The 16,828-nt window shown below is 39.2% G+C and overlaps 1 protein-coding gene across 2 annotated transcripts; it reads left to right on the top strand.

Annotated features, from left to right (window-relative positions):
* Window positions 1–2,519: 2,519 nt before the first annotated feature.
* On the top strand, window positions 2,520–15,288 carry LOC131195952 (arylacetamide deacetylase-like 4). Of its 2 annotated transcripts, XM_058178278.1 has the most exons (5): window positions 2,530–2,545; window positions 2,707–2,788; window positions 6,671–6,887; window positions 10,905–10,968; window positions 14,360–15,288. In XM_058178278.1, exons 3-5 carry the CDS (start codon window positions 6,728–6,730, stop codon window positions 15,132–15,134), a joined length of 999 nt encoding a protein of 332 aa, XP_058034261.1. In that variant the 5' UTR covers window positions 2,530–2,545; window positions 2,707–2,788; window positions 6,671–6,727; the 3' UTR covers window positions 15,135–15,288. The 2 variants fall into 2 exon arrangements, with proteins under 2 accessions (XP_058034260.1, XP_058034261.1); XM_058178277.1 differs by having other exon boundaries at window positions 2,520–2,788.
* Window positions 15,289–16,828: the final 1,540 nt, after the last annotated feature.

Raw genomic sequence — 16,828 nt, 5'->3', positions numbered from 1 at the left:
GAAGGCATAGTGAATTAATGGTATTGTTAGTTTAATCAGCTGCTTTGCTGGCAAATTGGAGTTGTTTGTAAGATTTACATATTTTTAAGTGCCCATAACCATCTATTTGCTAGCAGACGTGGTTACAACAAACAGCAGAAGGTGCTCTCTAACTGAGAGGTAAGGCAAAATGAGGTCCAAATCTCCACACAAGAAGAGGAGTGTGCCAAGGAAAAAGAGCTCAAAGAAGAAAGATAAAAATTATGCCAGGAATATGTTTCCATAACAACCACAGAACACTGATTGAGGGATTTAAAAAAATATATATCCATGAACACAATGCCCACTGAGTCAAGCTGAATGCTGGAGTGGGTGAATTATACTAGCTCTGATACTTATAAAAAAATATAATATTTATGGATTTATTGTGTATAACATATAGTTAGTGCTATTTATGTAGAACAGAGGACATTTTGTGTGCAGGTACATATTACAAGATGACATCAAGACAGGTTAGTAAGCAATAAGAACAAGAAAAATAGACGTTGACAAAATATTAAATAAAGTCATGTACCATAACAAAAATTAGTACCACTTGCAAGCAAATAAAGATGATGTTTTTTCTTTCATATTTAATTCAATGACAGTGACAGATTTGCATTCAGGGGCAAAGTGGATACGGTTATATATGCCCCTTTGTTTATTATGAATTTAAGAGACATACTTTGAAAAAGTAAACAGTAGCAGCTGAGAAGAGTAGATTGATAATTATCTGAACTGTAGGAAACAGATAATATTAAATATTTTCTTCCCTGAAAGATCTTCTGAAAATACTACATGCATTGTGAAAAAACAATCCTCATTGGGGCACCTTTAGGTGAACAGATTTCATCTATATTTACATTAAAAAAAGCATTAATTCACTTTACATTATTTAGAATAGAATAGAATAGAATAGAATTTTTATTGGCCAAGTGTGATTGGACACACAAGGAATTTGTCTTGGTGCATATGCTCTCAGTGTACATAAAAGAAAAGATACCTTCATCAAGGTACAACATTTACAACACAATTGATGATCAATATATCAATATAAATCATAAGGATTGCCAGCAACAAGTTATAGTCATACAGTCATAAGTGGAAAGAGATTGGTGATGGGAACTATGAAACGATTAATAGTAGTGCAGATTCAGTAAATAGTCTGACAGTGTTGAGGGAATTATTTGTTTAGCAGAGTGATGGCCTTCGGGAAAAAACTGTTCTTGTGTCTAGTTGTTCTGGTGTGCAGTGCTCTATAGCGTCGTTTTGAGGGTAGGAGTTGAAACAGTTTATGTCCAGGATGCGAGGGATCTGCAAATATTTTCACGGCCCTCTTCTTGATTCGTGCAGTATACAGGTCCTCAATGGAAGGCAAGTTGGTAGCAATTATTTTTTCTGCAGTTCTAATTATCCTCTGAAGTCTGTGTTTTTCTTGTTGGGTTGCAGAACCGAACCAGACAGTTATAGAGGTGCAAATGACAGACTCAATAATTCCTCTGTAGAATTGGATCAGCAGTTCCTTGGGCAGTTTGAGCTTACTGAGTTGGCGCAGAAAGAACATTCTTTTATTGTATTTTTAATCATTCCCAAAAGGAATAAAAATGCAACATCTAAAACAGGTACAATAAAATTTAGAATTGATAAGAAAATATGTGACTACTATGCAGCGCAAATAGTTCTCATTTAATAGTCACAATGGTGAATAAAAAAAAAACATTGCAACCAATCCTTGCTTTTATTACTTTTGCAGATCTATTGAAAACAGAAAAGATAGTAAATCAGATAGTAAGCACAATCATAGTTTCACCTAGTGATTACTTTGCTTAACAACCTCGTTGCTGATCCCAACTATAGTTGCTAAACAAGGAATATCCATATATAAAAATACTTCCTACCATATATCCTTTAATGCAATTGCATACCTGCGTATTTTCTTGAGCTCTTGTGAATGACTTTTGCTGGCTATGGCTGTTGTGGGTTGGATTCCCAAAAAAAGTGAACACTAAGGAAGATACCATAATTAATAAAGATTTATTAAAATGGTTCCTATACTTACAGAAGCAGAGATTCAACCCTCATATAGTGAGTATGGAGTGCAGTGAGATAGACATGACTCACAAAAGGGGTCAGTATCTGGGATAGAAAAAAGGAAAAACTCTCTTTACTGGAAAGTTCCCAATAAATGCTAAGTAATATCCAGTTAAGCTTCAAATTGCATTATGTCTTTTGAACCTGGATCTCTATTATTAATAGAACAGCCCAACTAATTATAATTAGTGCCTTGTGGATACAAACATGAAATGTGAGAAACAATGTTGACTTCACACTGAGTCCACCAGATAGAAGGATGAATTCTTTTAGCTTGTTCTATTGCAATCCTTTCCTAGTTGTGATGACACTCCCACTCATTAATAAAGGATGATCATCTGATGTACACATTCCACCTCCTGTCGCTATAAATGCTTCCATTCCAAAATCTTACTCATTCTTAACTGACTTTAGATGAAAACTTGCTTAAGCAAAGGTAATTGCTACAACCCTTCTCAAGTAGCTCTTGCCAAAAGAGAAGTACCTGTAATTTAGTTCAGACCTTTGTAAGTCACTGAACATGCAGTTGTTCACTGGTTTTTCACTTCTTCAGAGCTGGTTCCTGAAATATTTTTTGATTCCTTATTTTACAACCAGGAAAATTGATCTTCATCTGGGTGACACAGAACCTTTAAGAATCTGGCTGCTTCATTTTGTGGTGATCTGGACATTTAATTTGGTAAGAAGATCCTTCCTTCCTTCCTTCCTTCCTTCCTTCCTTCCTTCCTTCCTTCCTTCCTTCCTTCCTTCCTTCCTTCCTTCCTTCTATATGACCTGGGGTCCTTATACATGATTGATAAATCTTTTTTATATAGGAATAGTTTTATCCTGTCTCTCTGAAACTGTTTTGATTAGTAACCAAGATCTGTATCCATCTGCTAAATTCAAAAGCCAAAGTTATTGGAGCTTTAAGACCTCTCCTCAAGACAGTACACTAGAAATGAAGTTCCAGAAGAATAGAGAGCTCTCATTGAGAATAATCGGTTAATGCATTTAATGTGAGTTGAAGAACGATATGAGATCCTGCCCCAGGAAAGAAATAGAGTGAGGCAATCTCAGATGAAGCTTGTCAAACCAGTTTGTTGGCATTAAAACCCCTGACTGTAGTAGATGCTTTTTGGCATGCCAAATTTATTTATATTTTTTATCCATGTATGCTATTTAAATATTGAACTAACCTGTCTTGAAATGCATAATTCCTAAAGGCCATAAAGACCTGGCTTTCTCCCAGGCCTTAGCTAGGATGGGAGTTGAATCCATCACCTGTGTACTTGGTATGGGATTGCTACAGCATCTTGTGTTTGACAGTTTTATTCTGGGAGGAAGATATTTTTCTATGTTGTGATTGTCAATTACCCAGAATTATACTGTACAGGTAGTCCTTGATTTAATGATCCCAATGGAGCCCAAAATTTCTGTGGCTAAGCAAGACAGTTATTGAATGAGTTTTGCCCCCATTTTATGACCTTTCTTGCCACAGTTGTTAACTAAATCACTGAAGTCATTAAATTAGTAATACAATTGTTAAGTGAATCTGGCTTCATTTGAATTGACTTAGTTTGTCAGAAGTTTGCAAAAGGTGATTACATGAGCCCAGGATATTGCAACTGTCATAAGCATGAGTCAGTTACCAAGTGTTTGAATTTTGATCAAATGACCAGTGGTGGGTTTCAAATAATCACACCACCGGTTTGCCGAAAATGTGAGCATGCACAACAAGGCTCAACCAAGCAGCCTTTCGGGGCCTGCTCCTTTCCATCTCTGCTCTCCAGAGCAGTCGCTGGGATGAAGCCTCAGAGGCGAAGCAAGCCAGACAAGCTGGTGGGGGAGGGGCAGCTAGCTAGGCATGACTCACAGGCTTACTTACCCAGGCAGGGCCACAGATCAGGGCTGCTCAGTTGGGCCACAGGCACCATGTAGGAAGGTAGGCAAGCTGCAGAGACTATGTGGTCAATGCAAGCTAGGAATCACACAGTGTGCTATGCCGGGGAGGTGAGATGAGGAGTAACTGAGCGAGGTGAGGTGAGCGGTTCAGCGGGGCAAGTGGCGAGCAGGCGGGAGCGGGCAGGGGTGAACAGGCAGGGGCGGGGCCAGTCAGATGTGATATCTGCCAGTTCTCCGAACTACTCAAAATTTCCACTACCAGTTTGCCTTAACCGGTGTGAACCGGCTGAATACCACCTCTGCACATGACCATAGGGCTACTGCAATGGTCATAAGTATGAAAAATAATCATAAGTCACTTTTTTCAGTTCCCCTGTAACTTCAAACAGTCACTAAATGACTAGAAAAAAGTGATCTTTCAATTAAATGTTTATATGTTAAATTTTAGAGTATAACTTTTAGTTAAATTAGAATTTAATCTTGTGTACACTAATTACCCTATCCCAACTGACACAATCTTAGGAATTACAGTCTGCCTTGAATGAGTTGAAAATGTTGGTTCACAGCTTTTTCCAGCACTAATTATTAATGCTCAATAGCAGCAGTGACCAAGAATAATGGATTTCAATTACTTAAAATTTCAGTTCGTTAGTCCAGACTCTCCAGACTGTCTCGAACAAAACTGGCCACCATCACTTGCTTATCACTTGGTTATCAAACTTTGTAATCCATCACCCCTTGAATTAATTTATAAATCATAAGATCAGACTGTGTTGACTATACCTGGGCCCTCCCAGCCCAAGGCTTGTCATAATGGATTCACATCAACAGCTCCTGCAATCCCAGACTACCACCAAAAGCTCAGCAGAGGCTGTCCACATCCATACCAATGGCAATTGCACTTAGACTTATATGTCACTTCATAGGTGATTAAGTGATTTACAGAGTCAGCATATTGCCCTTAACAATTTGGGTCCTCATTTTACCAACCTCAGAAGGATAGAAGGCTGAGTCAACCTTGAACCAGTCAGAATTCAGTGAGCAGAGTTAGCCTGCAATGCTGCATTCTAACCATTGTACCACTATGGCTCATCACCACCACAAGCAAGTAGGAGTGTGTTTTGTCTCAGATTTGTTCACCCAACCCCAGTCCTCCCAGAGTTTGGAAAATCCTGAAATTTATGAAAGGTTTTTTTTTTTAAATGTTCTCTTATGTTCTGAAGCTTTTCATACAAAAAAAGGTTTAATTATTATAAATATTGCTGCTGAGAATGGGGGGAAAACCCTTGCATTGAATCAGTTTGAGTATAATTAACCACTAGCACTTTATACCCATCAAAGTTGTACAACAAATGAATAATTTTCATCAATTAAGATTATCATTTATTTTAGAATTTGTTGTAATTATTTTTAACTAGTTGAATACCATGCTCCGCTACGAAATTATGTGATTGGGCTTGATAAATCGACACTTAAAGTTTGAAAATTAATGAGTAGTTATGATTGGCCTCTCCTCTCCCCTTCTCTCCCTTAGGCTAGCCCCACAGAAGCCTCACCTCTTCTCTCCCCTTCCCTCCCTCAGGCTAGCCCCATAGATTCTCTCCTATCCCCTTCTCTTCCTCAGGCTGGCCCCACAGAAGCCTCTCCTGTCCTCTCTTGTCCTCCCCTGTCCTCTCCCTCAGGCTGGCTCCACAGAAGCCTCTCTTATTCTACCCCCTTCTCTCCCTCAGGCTGGCCCCATAGAACTTCTCCTCTCTCTCCCCTTCTCTCCCTCAGGCTGGCCCCATAGATCCTCTCCACTTCCCTTCTCTCTCTCAGGCTGGCCCCATAGATCTTCTCCTATCCCCTTCTCTCCCTCAGGCTGGCCCCACAGAAGCCTCTCCACTCCCTCAGCTTTGCTCCACAGAAACGTCTCCTATCCTATCCCTTCTGTCCCTCAGGCTTTCTAGTCCCTTCTCTCCATGAGGCTTGCCCCACAGAAGCCTGTCCTATGCTATTCCATTCTCTCCAGAGTTGTTTTCAAGTTGGGTGGGGGAGTAGAACGTCTAACTAATTAGCATCAGAGCGTGTTATATTAATATAGGAAATACTAATGCTCTGATGGTCATTTCGAAAAATCCTTTCTAAGTGAGCACCTAGAAGCCAAGAGGAACATACGTGGCAAATTTCAAGTTTGTAGGCTTTACAGTTCTAGAGATTTCTTGATTAATGCATGAGTGGTTTTTGCTTTTATATTTTTATGTGTGTGTGTGTGTGTGTGTGTGTGTGTGTGTGTGTGTGTGTGTGTGTTTTCGTAGGTTTTCATGGGTATAGGTATGCAGGTTTTGGTATGTTCGGGTCTTTTCCCGTGTAAGGTTGGAAGTATTTATGCAACGTTTCGATGAGATCTCACTCATCATCTTCAGGCTGCAGATAGATAGATAGATAGATAGATAGATAGATAGATAGATAGATAGATAGATAGATAGATAGATAGATAGATAGATAGATAGATAGATAGATAGATAGATAGATAGATAGATAGATAGATAGGTAGATAGACAGACAGACAGACAGACAGACAGACAGACAGATTAATTCATAATTTCTAATCTATCTAGTAAAAGAACTTTGAGTCTTTTCTGCAAGAGGGGGTTTTCTGGAATGCTGACACCAATCTTTTCTTAATGTAAAACAGGGGAAGATTTTCCAGAAATTGGGCATCTGTAGTCAAATCAACTTTGTAAGATTTGCAATGAAATTAGTGCCACAGGCGAAGGACCCAAAGCTCTACATTATAGATACGACGTTTGAAAATGTACCAGTAAGGATTTACCAGCCCAAAAAGACAAATCCTGGCCTAAGAAAAGGAGTGCTCTTCATGCATGGAGGATGTGGCATATTTGGATGCAAAAGTAAGATATTTCATATAATATTAATTTTTCCTTTTGAAGTCCACATAGAGGAAATACAGTATATTTGTGAAATCAGTCAGCATTATGGGAAAAGCGAGGGAGGAAGAAAGAAAAAGGATGGCTTTCCCAGAATTAGGAACGTGCATAGCTATGCACTAAACCATCGTGCTACATCCATTTTTGCTGGATGTCAAACAATTTGAGTACAAAAGCTTAACTGAATTTGGAATGCAGACACAAAGTCTCAGCTGAGGAACAATTATAGAAATATACTGCTATGCAAATTAAAGTTAATGCCCAGCAAAAGATCCATCTGTTTCAAAAGGCCTGGTCCTGAAGCTCTTGATTGCTTGGGATTGCTCAAGATCAGAAGCTGCCTATTAGATTCTTAAACAGTCAGATTAAGACAGGTACTGTAGATTCTAACCCATATAGGACTAGAACTAACATCTTTCTTTAGAGCTTAGAAATACATAAGTCATATTGACTCATTGATGCTTCAAACGCTATAATAGAAAGGAGGAAAATAATTTATCTGGCTAATGGCTTCTTCTTAATACAAAGATTTAATGCACAATTTTTGCATAATTTTGCATCAGCCTGCTTCTGAAAGGAGCAGTATAATTAAAGTATCAATTTGTATGTGTATTTTCAAAATGGCTTGCAATCAAAAATTGATTAAGTAGCTTTTGTGTTGCCTTGATTGTTACTCAATCACCAACTAAAATACTCTTGCCCAAGTACCCTTTCAATGAAGTGGCCTGTTCAAAACAGAAAATGCAATTCAGAGAAAAAAATGGGACATTAGAAATAGGGACAACATTGTATTGATAAAAGAGATATTACCTAGTTTGATGAAACATTTGCAAAAAAACAAACAAACCACTAAGCTCAGAGAGCACCAAGGATCCCATAGTACAATCCTGAGATACAAATACTCTCTTCTATCTATATGATGTTGCTGTCCCAATTTCTAGTCTGGTAATGATGCCAAACATGGCCCTAGGTTCTACTAAGCAACCAAGTTAAAAGATCACTGAAAAGCAATCTATGAAAAAGGGGAACCTCGAGAAATGGATTGCATTTATTTCTATGGCACAAGAAAAGAACTTCTAAGCAAAAGTTGACTGGGTTAGAAATACGGTGTTTCCCCAAAAATAAGACCCTGTCTTATATTTTTTTGAACCCTGAAATAAACCCTTGGGAGAGGTGGGTTTCAGCAGGTTCTGACCAGTTCGGGAGAACCGGAAGTGGAAATGTTGAATAGTTCGGAGAATCTGTAGTAAAAATTCTGACTGGCCCCGCCCCCATCTATTCTCTGCCTCCCAAATCCCAACTGATCAGGAAGAAATGGGGGTTTTGCAGTAACCTTTCCCTGCATTGGGGCGGGAATGGAGATTTTACAGTATACTTCCCCTGCCCCGTGCACTAAGCCATGCCACCAAGGCACACCCACAGAACCAGTAGTAAAAAAAAATTGAAACCCACCAGTGGCGCTTGGCCTTATTGCCATGCGCTCAAAAGCCCGATTGGGCTTATTATCAGGGAATGTCTTATTTTGAGGGAAACAGGGTACTATTATTATTATTATTATTATTAATTAAATTTTTATACCGCCCTTCTCCCAAAGGACTCAGGGCGGTGTACAGCCAAGGATAAAAAACAAAATATATACAATTAAGATAACAATTAAAACAAAGCAAATTATAAAGGCTGATAGTTAAAAATTAGATTTAAAATTTTAAAATAGTAAGAAAACCCAATTAAAATCCAACACTAGTTATGCCAGTCCCGCTTGAATGAATAAATGTGTTTTGAGCTCACGACGGAAGGTCCGAAGATCAGGCACTTGACGCAGGCCAGGGGGAAGTTCGTTCCAGAGCATCACTGCCCCCACAGAGAAGGCCCTACTCCTGGGGGCCGCCAGCCAACACTGTAGTCATCTGTCCAGTTACATCACAAGAATTAAAGCATCCAATAATATGTGAATATAGCCATAGATACGAGCATTGTATTCTGAATACAAGTAAAAGAAACATTTGCAAAGAAAAACCATCAAAATGGATACGGGTAAGATATATTCTCAGTGATTCTCAAGATTGAGTTTGACTATCTTTTTGGTTAATGAAGGCTTGAAAACTGCTGAAAATGAAACTTATCTACAGTTCAGTTTATGAAGCAGCAATCCAAAACAGTTTATGAACAGTTTATGAAGCAGCAATCCAAAACAGTTGTCAGAACTCAAACATAATGATGGCTCTTTCTCAATTCCACGTCCACCTTTCTTCTTTAAAAAGTTTCAATCAACCACAGCTGGAACCTACTATAAGTCCACAGTGCTACTGGCTAATATATTGGAAATCTCCCTGGTTTGGGAGAAAATTGTGTGACTTCAGAACATTTGAAACAAAAAGCACCACTTTACCTGGAGCTCAAGGCAACTCAAGGTGTTCCATCCCATGCTTGAGACAGAGCCCCCTAAATCATTTCATGCATAAAACCATCAGACTGTGCTTACAATACATGTACTATGTACAATACATGTACTATGGCCAGGGGTGGGCTTTAAAGATTTTAGCAAGGGGTTCTCTGCCCGGTTGCTGGGTGGGCATGGCCATGTGGGTGTGGCCTAGCCGCCCTCATGCACCACAGCAGGGAGGGGCGTTTTTGCCATACCCGGGCTCCGGAGGTTTTCCTCGAGCCTCCAGGAGGGCGAAAACAGCCTTCCCAGGCTCTGGTGTTTCCGGCCTTCCCAAACTTCCGGTAGCCCATTTTTCGCCCTCCCCAAGCCTCCATGCATGCCCTGCACTTGCCTGCATCCAAAATGGGCCGCGTAGGGACTCCTGGGAGGGGAGGGGTGGGCAGGGCGGGGTGGGGTGGGGCCAGCCAGGAGTGGGATTTGGGGATTCTCTGAACTGCACAGAATCTCAGCTAGAGGTTCTCCTGAACCCCTGAGAACCCTCAGCAGCCCACCCTGCCTATGGGTTATCCAGGTAGCACAGGAGTGAAGTCTGGCAGCATACCTAAAGCTGGATTGCTGCCAGAATTTACTCTGAGGATCAGGGATTTTCTTCAGTGCATTGACAGCAATAGCCCCAGCCCAGCTCTGAGTTCCTTCAAAAACAACCTGGTACCAGTTGTGGCCTTCTGGCCTACATTCTTTCAAAACATAGGAGGTTTGTTCTGAATTGAGAGACCAGAAACAACCATTTCATGCTCAGTTTGCACATTGTTATCTGTGAAACTAATTAACTGGACTGTGAATTTAAATCCTTTCATGCAATGTGAGCTACATGAAGACCTGTCTTCAGTATCTTCTAATCTAGATACCAAAAATAGGAAAAGGGCATGCATAAAAAAAAAATCATGTTGCATAGTGAAGGCTTCATTCATTGAATTCATAATAATAGACATCATTGCTGACTGATTTCAGATTGATTGTCCACTAAACTTTACCCCACCATTAAGCTTTAAAAAGAAGAAAAAAATACAGATTTTTTTACAAATAAAAATGTTTTCTTTATGAAACAAAACAATATCTAATTTCAATATTTTATTAATTTATCAAAGCATAAAATACAAAAATGCAAGGAAAAATGAAAATAAAGGTAAAAGAGGAGAGAAAGGGGGAAACAGAGAATAGTGTAGGATAGAGGGGGAAAAGAAAAAAAGCATTGACTTCAACTCATTACGGTGCAGTAATAACATAAAATTTCAACTTTTATATAATAATATATACTAGCCATTTCTATAACATCAAACCTATTGATCAACAAAACCCAAAATCAAGGTATCATTTTTCCCACTTCAAGCACAAAGTCACAAAATCAAACTCTTTTTATCTAGTTTAAATCTTTCTTTCAATTGTAAATATGTACACCAATGGCAAACACCTCCTTCTGATTCTTACTGATAGGGTCACTGTGATTGAAATTATTTGACCATAAGTCAAAACAATATCAAAAACATGTTGCAATGTGGAAGTACCTGAATATTAATACTTATTTTTTCCCCTAGAAACGTATGGTGAACTATGCAGCTATCTTTCTCGAGAAAGTGATACAGTGGTAGTATTTGTAGAGTAAGTGATTTTATTTGTATGCTTTGCCTAGTTTATTTTTATGCATCTTTTAATGTTTTTGCATTTTATTTTGTATTTACATTTATTAGGCTTGGGCACTGCTTGATGGAAAAAAGGGTAAAAACGATAAAGATAACAATTAATAAGTTTGGCTGCAATTCTGTCTCCCTGAAAGATTGTCCCAGGCAGCACAAAATATATTTTCAGCCTCAAAGAGAGATTCAGTCCCTCAATTCTCTTTCCCCCCAGCTATCGCACAACCATCAATAACTTTTTGCCTCCACCAGTGGTGTTTCAACATCAGAAAAGGCAAAGTAATATAATTGGAGCAGATCAAAGGAATAGAATAGAATAGAATAGAATAGAATAGAATAGAATAGAATAGAATAGAATAGAATAACAGAGTTGGAAGGGACCTTGGATGTCTTTTAATTCAACCACCTGCTTAGGCAGGAAACCCTACACCACTTCAGACAAATAGTTATCCAAGATCTTCTTAAAAATTTCCACTGTTGGAATATTCACAACTTCTGGAGGCAAGTTGTTCCACTGATTAATTGTTCTAACTGTCAGGAAATTTCTCCTTAGTTCTAAGTTGCTTTGGCACAGGACACAGTTTTGCTATTCTCCAAAAACTCCTAGGGAAGACTCTGCCCTGGAGGCATCATTCATTTCTTTCCCACTCCTCCAATCATAAAAGTAAAGAAGAAGAGGAGAGGGGGGAAATGGCTAATTTCTCCTCTATCCCAACTGAGTCAGAAAAAAAGGAGATCAGTGCCCTTGCACCCTTCTTTGGACTTTCTCTGTCAAGAAAAGCAGAGTAAATTATACAAAAGGACTTTAAGGATCTGCAGAACAAAATACTGCACATTGTGCAACTTTGCCAAAAACTGCCATATGATTGCATCTTTTTTGTCTTGTGTAAATCAGGTTCACAGATCCAAATTTATTTTATCTCAGACCTCTCGGATCTGTTTTGAAAGAATTACCTAAATTAGTTTAGGAAATCAGGAATTTCCTTTCTTCTGCCCCCTGGTGGCAGAGATACATTATCCTTGAGAAGAAATTAAGGAAGTATGGGTAGTCTCAATTTATGACCAGAACTGAGCCCAACATTTCTGTTGCTAAGTGAAACATTTGTTAAGTGAGTTTTGCAACATTTTATGACTTTTCTTGCCTCAGTTGTTAAGTGAATCACTGCTTTTGACAAGTTAGTAACGCAGCTCCCCATTGACTTTGCTTGTTAGAAGGTTGCAAGAGGTGATCACATGACCCCGGGACACTGCAACCACCATAAATATGAGTCAGCTGAATTTTGATCATGTGACCATGGGGATGGTGCAATGGTAGTAAGTGTGAAAAACATAAGTCATAAGTCACTTTTTTCAGGGCCGTGGTAACTTTGAACGGTCAATAAATGAACTGTTGTAAGTCAAGGACTACCTGTATTTAGCAACAGAAATAACTGTAAGCACTATATCATCACGACAGTCTTTTCTGTTTATTTTGATCTGATACTATAATAATGCAATACAGGTAGTCCTCACTTACAGACCACTTGTTTGGCAAGCATTCAAAGTTATGACAATGCTCCAAATTTCTGCAAACATTCACACAGTTATGTGATCACCATGTACTACAGTAGTGGGTTTCAAATCCCGTTGCTACTGGTTTGCTTGTGGACGTGCGCCCACTTGCGTGCATGAGTGACACTTCTGCAGATGTGCAGAGACATCTGGGTGGGTAAGCAGAGCTTCCTGCCACCGCTGCTACAGGTTTGCCCAATACAGGGCAAACTGGTAGCAACCCACCACTGATTTGCTACTTTCACAGCCAGTTTATGACAAACAAAGGCAATGAAGAAGCGGACAGGAAATCATAAGTTGAGGTCATATGATCTCTTGCTCGACTACGTGTGATTCACTTAGCAGCCTTGGCATAGATCCAGGTTACTTGAGGGACCATCTCATACATTGGGATTGGCCCATACCACTCATGCCGGCAGAGGAGTCATTCTGTGGGTCTCGTCAGCCAATTATTCTGGCTGATGGGGTCCAGAAGGAGAGCATTCTCTGCTGTTGCTCCTGCCCTCTGAAATATCTTGCCCCCTGATGAGCCCCAACCCTCCTATCTTGTCATAAGGGCCTAAAGATGTGGCTATGTCAGTCGGCTTGGGCCCCCAGTTGGGGAACAGCGCAATGGAGGTGGTTGATTGAGAATATTTACGGGACTGCCTGCTGCCGACAGTTACCTCCCATTGTCCGGTATGTCCAGTGCGCACCCACAGGGAGGGTCTTCTTAGGGTGCCGTTGGCTAATCAATGTCGGCTGGCGGCCCCCAGGGGAAGAGCGTTCTCTGTGGGGGCCCCGGCTTTATGGAATGAGCTGCCGGTGGGACTCCGTCTCCTCCCTGATCTCCGGACCTTTAAGCGCGAGCTCAAGACTCTCTTTTTTCACCAAGCGGGGCTGGCCTGACTGATTTTAATATGTGGGTTTTAGTGGGTTTTAATAGAGTTTTATTAAGGTTTTAGTTTTGATAAATTTTAGCTAATATTTTAAGTATACAGCGATTGAATCAGTTTTTTAAACTTGATATTTTATTTTAATTCGTTAGGATTCTTGTCTTTTTATTGGCTGTACACCGCCCTGAGCCTTTGGAGAAGGGCAGTATAAAAATATGAATGAATGAATGAATGAATGAATGAATGAATGAATGAATGAATGAATAAATAAATAAATAAATAAATAAATAAATAAATAAATAAATAAATAAATAAATAACAGATCCCATTTTGGCCCACACTCCGCCTCTGCCTTCCCCATGTGTCTTTGGTTTTAATGTTTCTTTTTAATGGTTTATGTTTTAGCTTTTATGTAACTATAAGCTGCCCTATGGTAAGATGGGGAATGAATGAATGAATGAACGAACGAATCACAGCAGATCCCACATTGTAAGTCGGCACAGCTACATGACGTTTCAATTTGAAATGAAATTGCCATAATAAGGAGTGAGAACTTATTGTAGTCAGTAAGGAGGCTAGAATTTCCTCCTTGTTTTCTGTATGTGGCTCTGTAGCTCTGTCCTTCTAATCCTTTTTTTGCTCTGAAACAAAGTAGTGGAAGGACTCTCCAGAGCAACTATGCACTGGGAGAAGTAGCAGAAAAATACATCCAAGGAGAAGGGAATTGCTGTTCCTATCAGCAGTGAAAGTACAAGACATTCAACTGCCATCTCCTAATCAGAATAGTAAAAATATACTAAAGTTAAACGATTGATACAGTGCATCCTTTTATTGGAACCCAACAATGTGTTGTCTTCAGGGACTATCTCAGAATACCTAATTTCTTCTGAGAAAATTTCAAGGTATGACAAAGTCTTATTGTTCTTGCAGGTATCGTTTAGGTCCTGAACACCAACATCCTGCCCAGCTATCAGATGGCCTAAGTACCACCCTGTATTTTATGAAACATGCCAAAGACTATGGAGTCGATCCAAATCACATTCTTCTTGCTGGAGATAGCAGCGGTGGAACACTGGTTGCTGTGGTTTGTCAAGAATTGACCAAAATAGAGAACCAGCCAAAAATCCGAGCACAGATCTTGATATATCCTTTCCTGCAGAGAATGGATCTCATGCTACCATCCTATCTTCAAAACCAACATGGTCCTTTTCTAACCAAAAAGCGGGCTTTAAGCCTTGCTTTAAAATTTGTTAACCAGGAATGTGTAGACAAAGAAAAAATGGGAAGGAATGGCCATGTTCCTGAAGACATGAAGCAGAAATTCAAGAAATGGATTAGTGCAGATCTTATCCCCAGCGAGTTTAAGGTCCGAGGTTATAATCCCCCAATGCCAGCTCCATTTTCAAAAGAACTGTATGCAGCAACTCGACTGAATGATAACACAATGCAGTCACCAATTATCAGTGAGGATGACATTGTAAAGCAACTTCCGGAGACATACATTTTGACCTGTGAATATGACTTACTTCGGGACGATGGGCTGCTCTACAAAAAACGACTAGAGGACAATGGAGTGCCTGTGACTTGGAATCATCTACAAGAGGGATTCCACGGATTTATACCATTTATCAACAGTGGAGTTTTTGAATTTTCATTTACAAAATCAGCAGTTGGAAACATAGTTTCCTTTATTAAGGGGCTCTAAAATGGGGACAGGAAAGTATCCTGAAGTCACCCATTTGTACTTAGATAAGGAATAATTAAAATATATTCCTTAAAGCTTTCATTTCTATGACAACTTCATGATTCACTGTAAAATCCTTTATAAAATACATTTCCTAGTCATTGAATCCAAAGAAGTGTCATTACTTTATTTTCTACAGCAAGAATTGGTCTTGTTATTTTGGTTTGAACTGGTTTGGTGTTTCTCCCTCCCTTCATAGATCATTTATGATTTATCATACTGAGGAAAATGTTGATCCAATACCACATCACTGACAGCAGCAAGGATGCTAGTCATTGTCCTCAATTTGTTATTGTTATTTCGAGGTGTCTTCTGTTGCTCAAGTATACTCAAAATAGCTTACAGAAATAAATAAAAAGAAGCTGCTGAAACATGTAACATCAACAGAACCTACATTTAAACTACTTGACCATTGACCATTGCAAATTTGTCCACAGCAGGTCATTAAATATTAACAATACAATCCTATAAATATATACTCTGATGAAAATACTAACAGGGTTCAATGGGATTTATCTCCTAGTAAGTGTGTTTAGCATCACAGTCTACAAATGTGTCTATGTTGATAAGACATTAAAACTCAGCTGAATGCAGGATTTCCATCAGAAAAGTATTTCCAGTTGTGAGTGTAGGTAACAGCAACAGATAATAGGGTCCTTAACTCACACCCAGCTCACTATGAAAACACCTCTCCAACTTCATCATGACAAGTACAATTTCAGTAACTTATCACCTTCTCTGATAATACTGCAAAAGATTTCTTCTTTCCATATATCATGCATAAACAAATTCTTAAAGTCTCATCATTGAGCCTCATTTTGCTACGGTAGTCAGCAGAAGTCCATAAAAGATACCAGAAATAACAAGGTATATTGTATATCAATCAAATAAACTCACTCTATACTCCTTTACTTTCAACATAACTTTCTCTTAAAATAGAATATCTCTTCTTCCCATATCTCAACTCTTGTCTATAGATAAATATTTAAAGCCTCATCATTCAGTCCTTAGTGACAAAAATCCAATAGGTTACCAGAAACAACAACAGATTCTAATCTTGAGCAAATAAAGCAACTTCATTTCTTTACATATCACTTTTCTTTTTGCTTTATTATTTATGTTTTTCCTTTTGTCCTCTGCATTTTTTATTCATTTTTTTTAATAAAGTTACTTACAAAGATAATCAAAGTTTAAAAGGCAGAGAGTGCCCTCCAGCAACCAACCACCCCCAGGGTTGTGCATAACTACTGGATCCCCATGCTAGTTGACAGACCAGATCTTAAAGCTTTTCTGGAAGGCTAAGAGAGTGGGGGCCAACCTCACATCTGGGGGCAAGAGGTTGATAGGGCAGGGAAAACAACAGAAGAGGTTTTTCTTCTAGACCCTGCCTGACTAAATTCTTTGGCCAACAAGGTCCATAACTTGTATTTCCTTCCTGCCTGATTGAATGAGATGAGTCAATATAATAGGAATGAAACAATTCCTCAGTTAACCCCAAATCTTGCCATCAAGGGCTTTAAAGGTCCTTGAATCAACATCTTGACTTGGACCCAGAAACAAAGGGCCACCCAATATAGTTCACCCAGCAGAGGTGCTACATCAGTTACCCTAATGATGCCCGAGATTGCTTGGGGTGCTGCATTCTCACATGCTGT

This window comes from Ahaetulla prasina, chromosome 3 (genome assembly GCF_028640845.1).
Source record: "Ahaetulla prasina isolate Xishuangbanna chromosome 3, ASM2864084v1, whole genome shotgun sequence".
Classification (NCBI taxonomy): domain Eukaryota; kingdom Metazoa; phylum Chordata; class Lepidosauria; order Squamata; family Colubridae; genus Ahaetulla; species Ahaetulla prasina.
The sequence above is the reverse complement of the archived record's forward strand: the minus strand, read 5'-3'. Positions and strand labels throughout refer to the sequence as shown.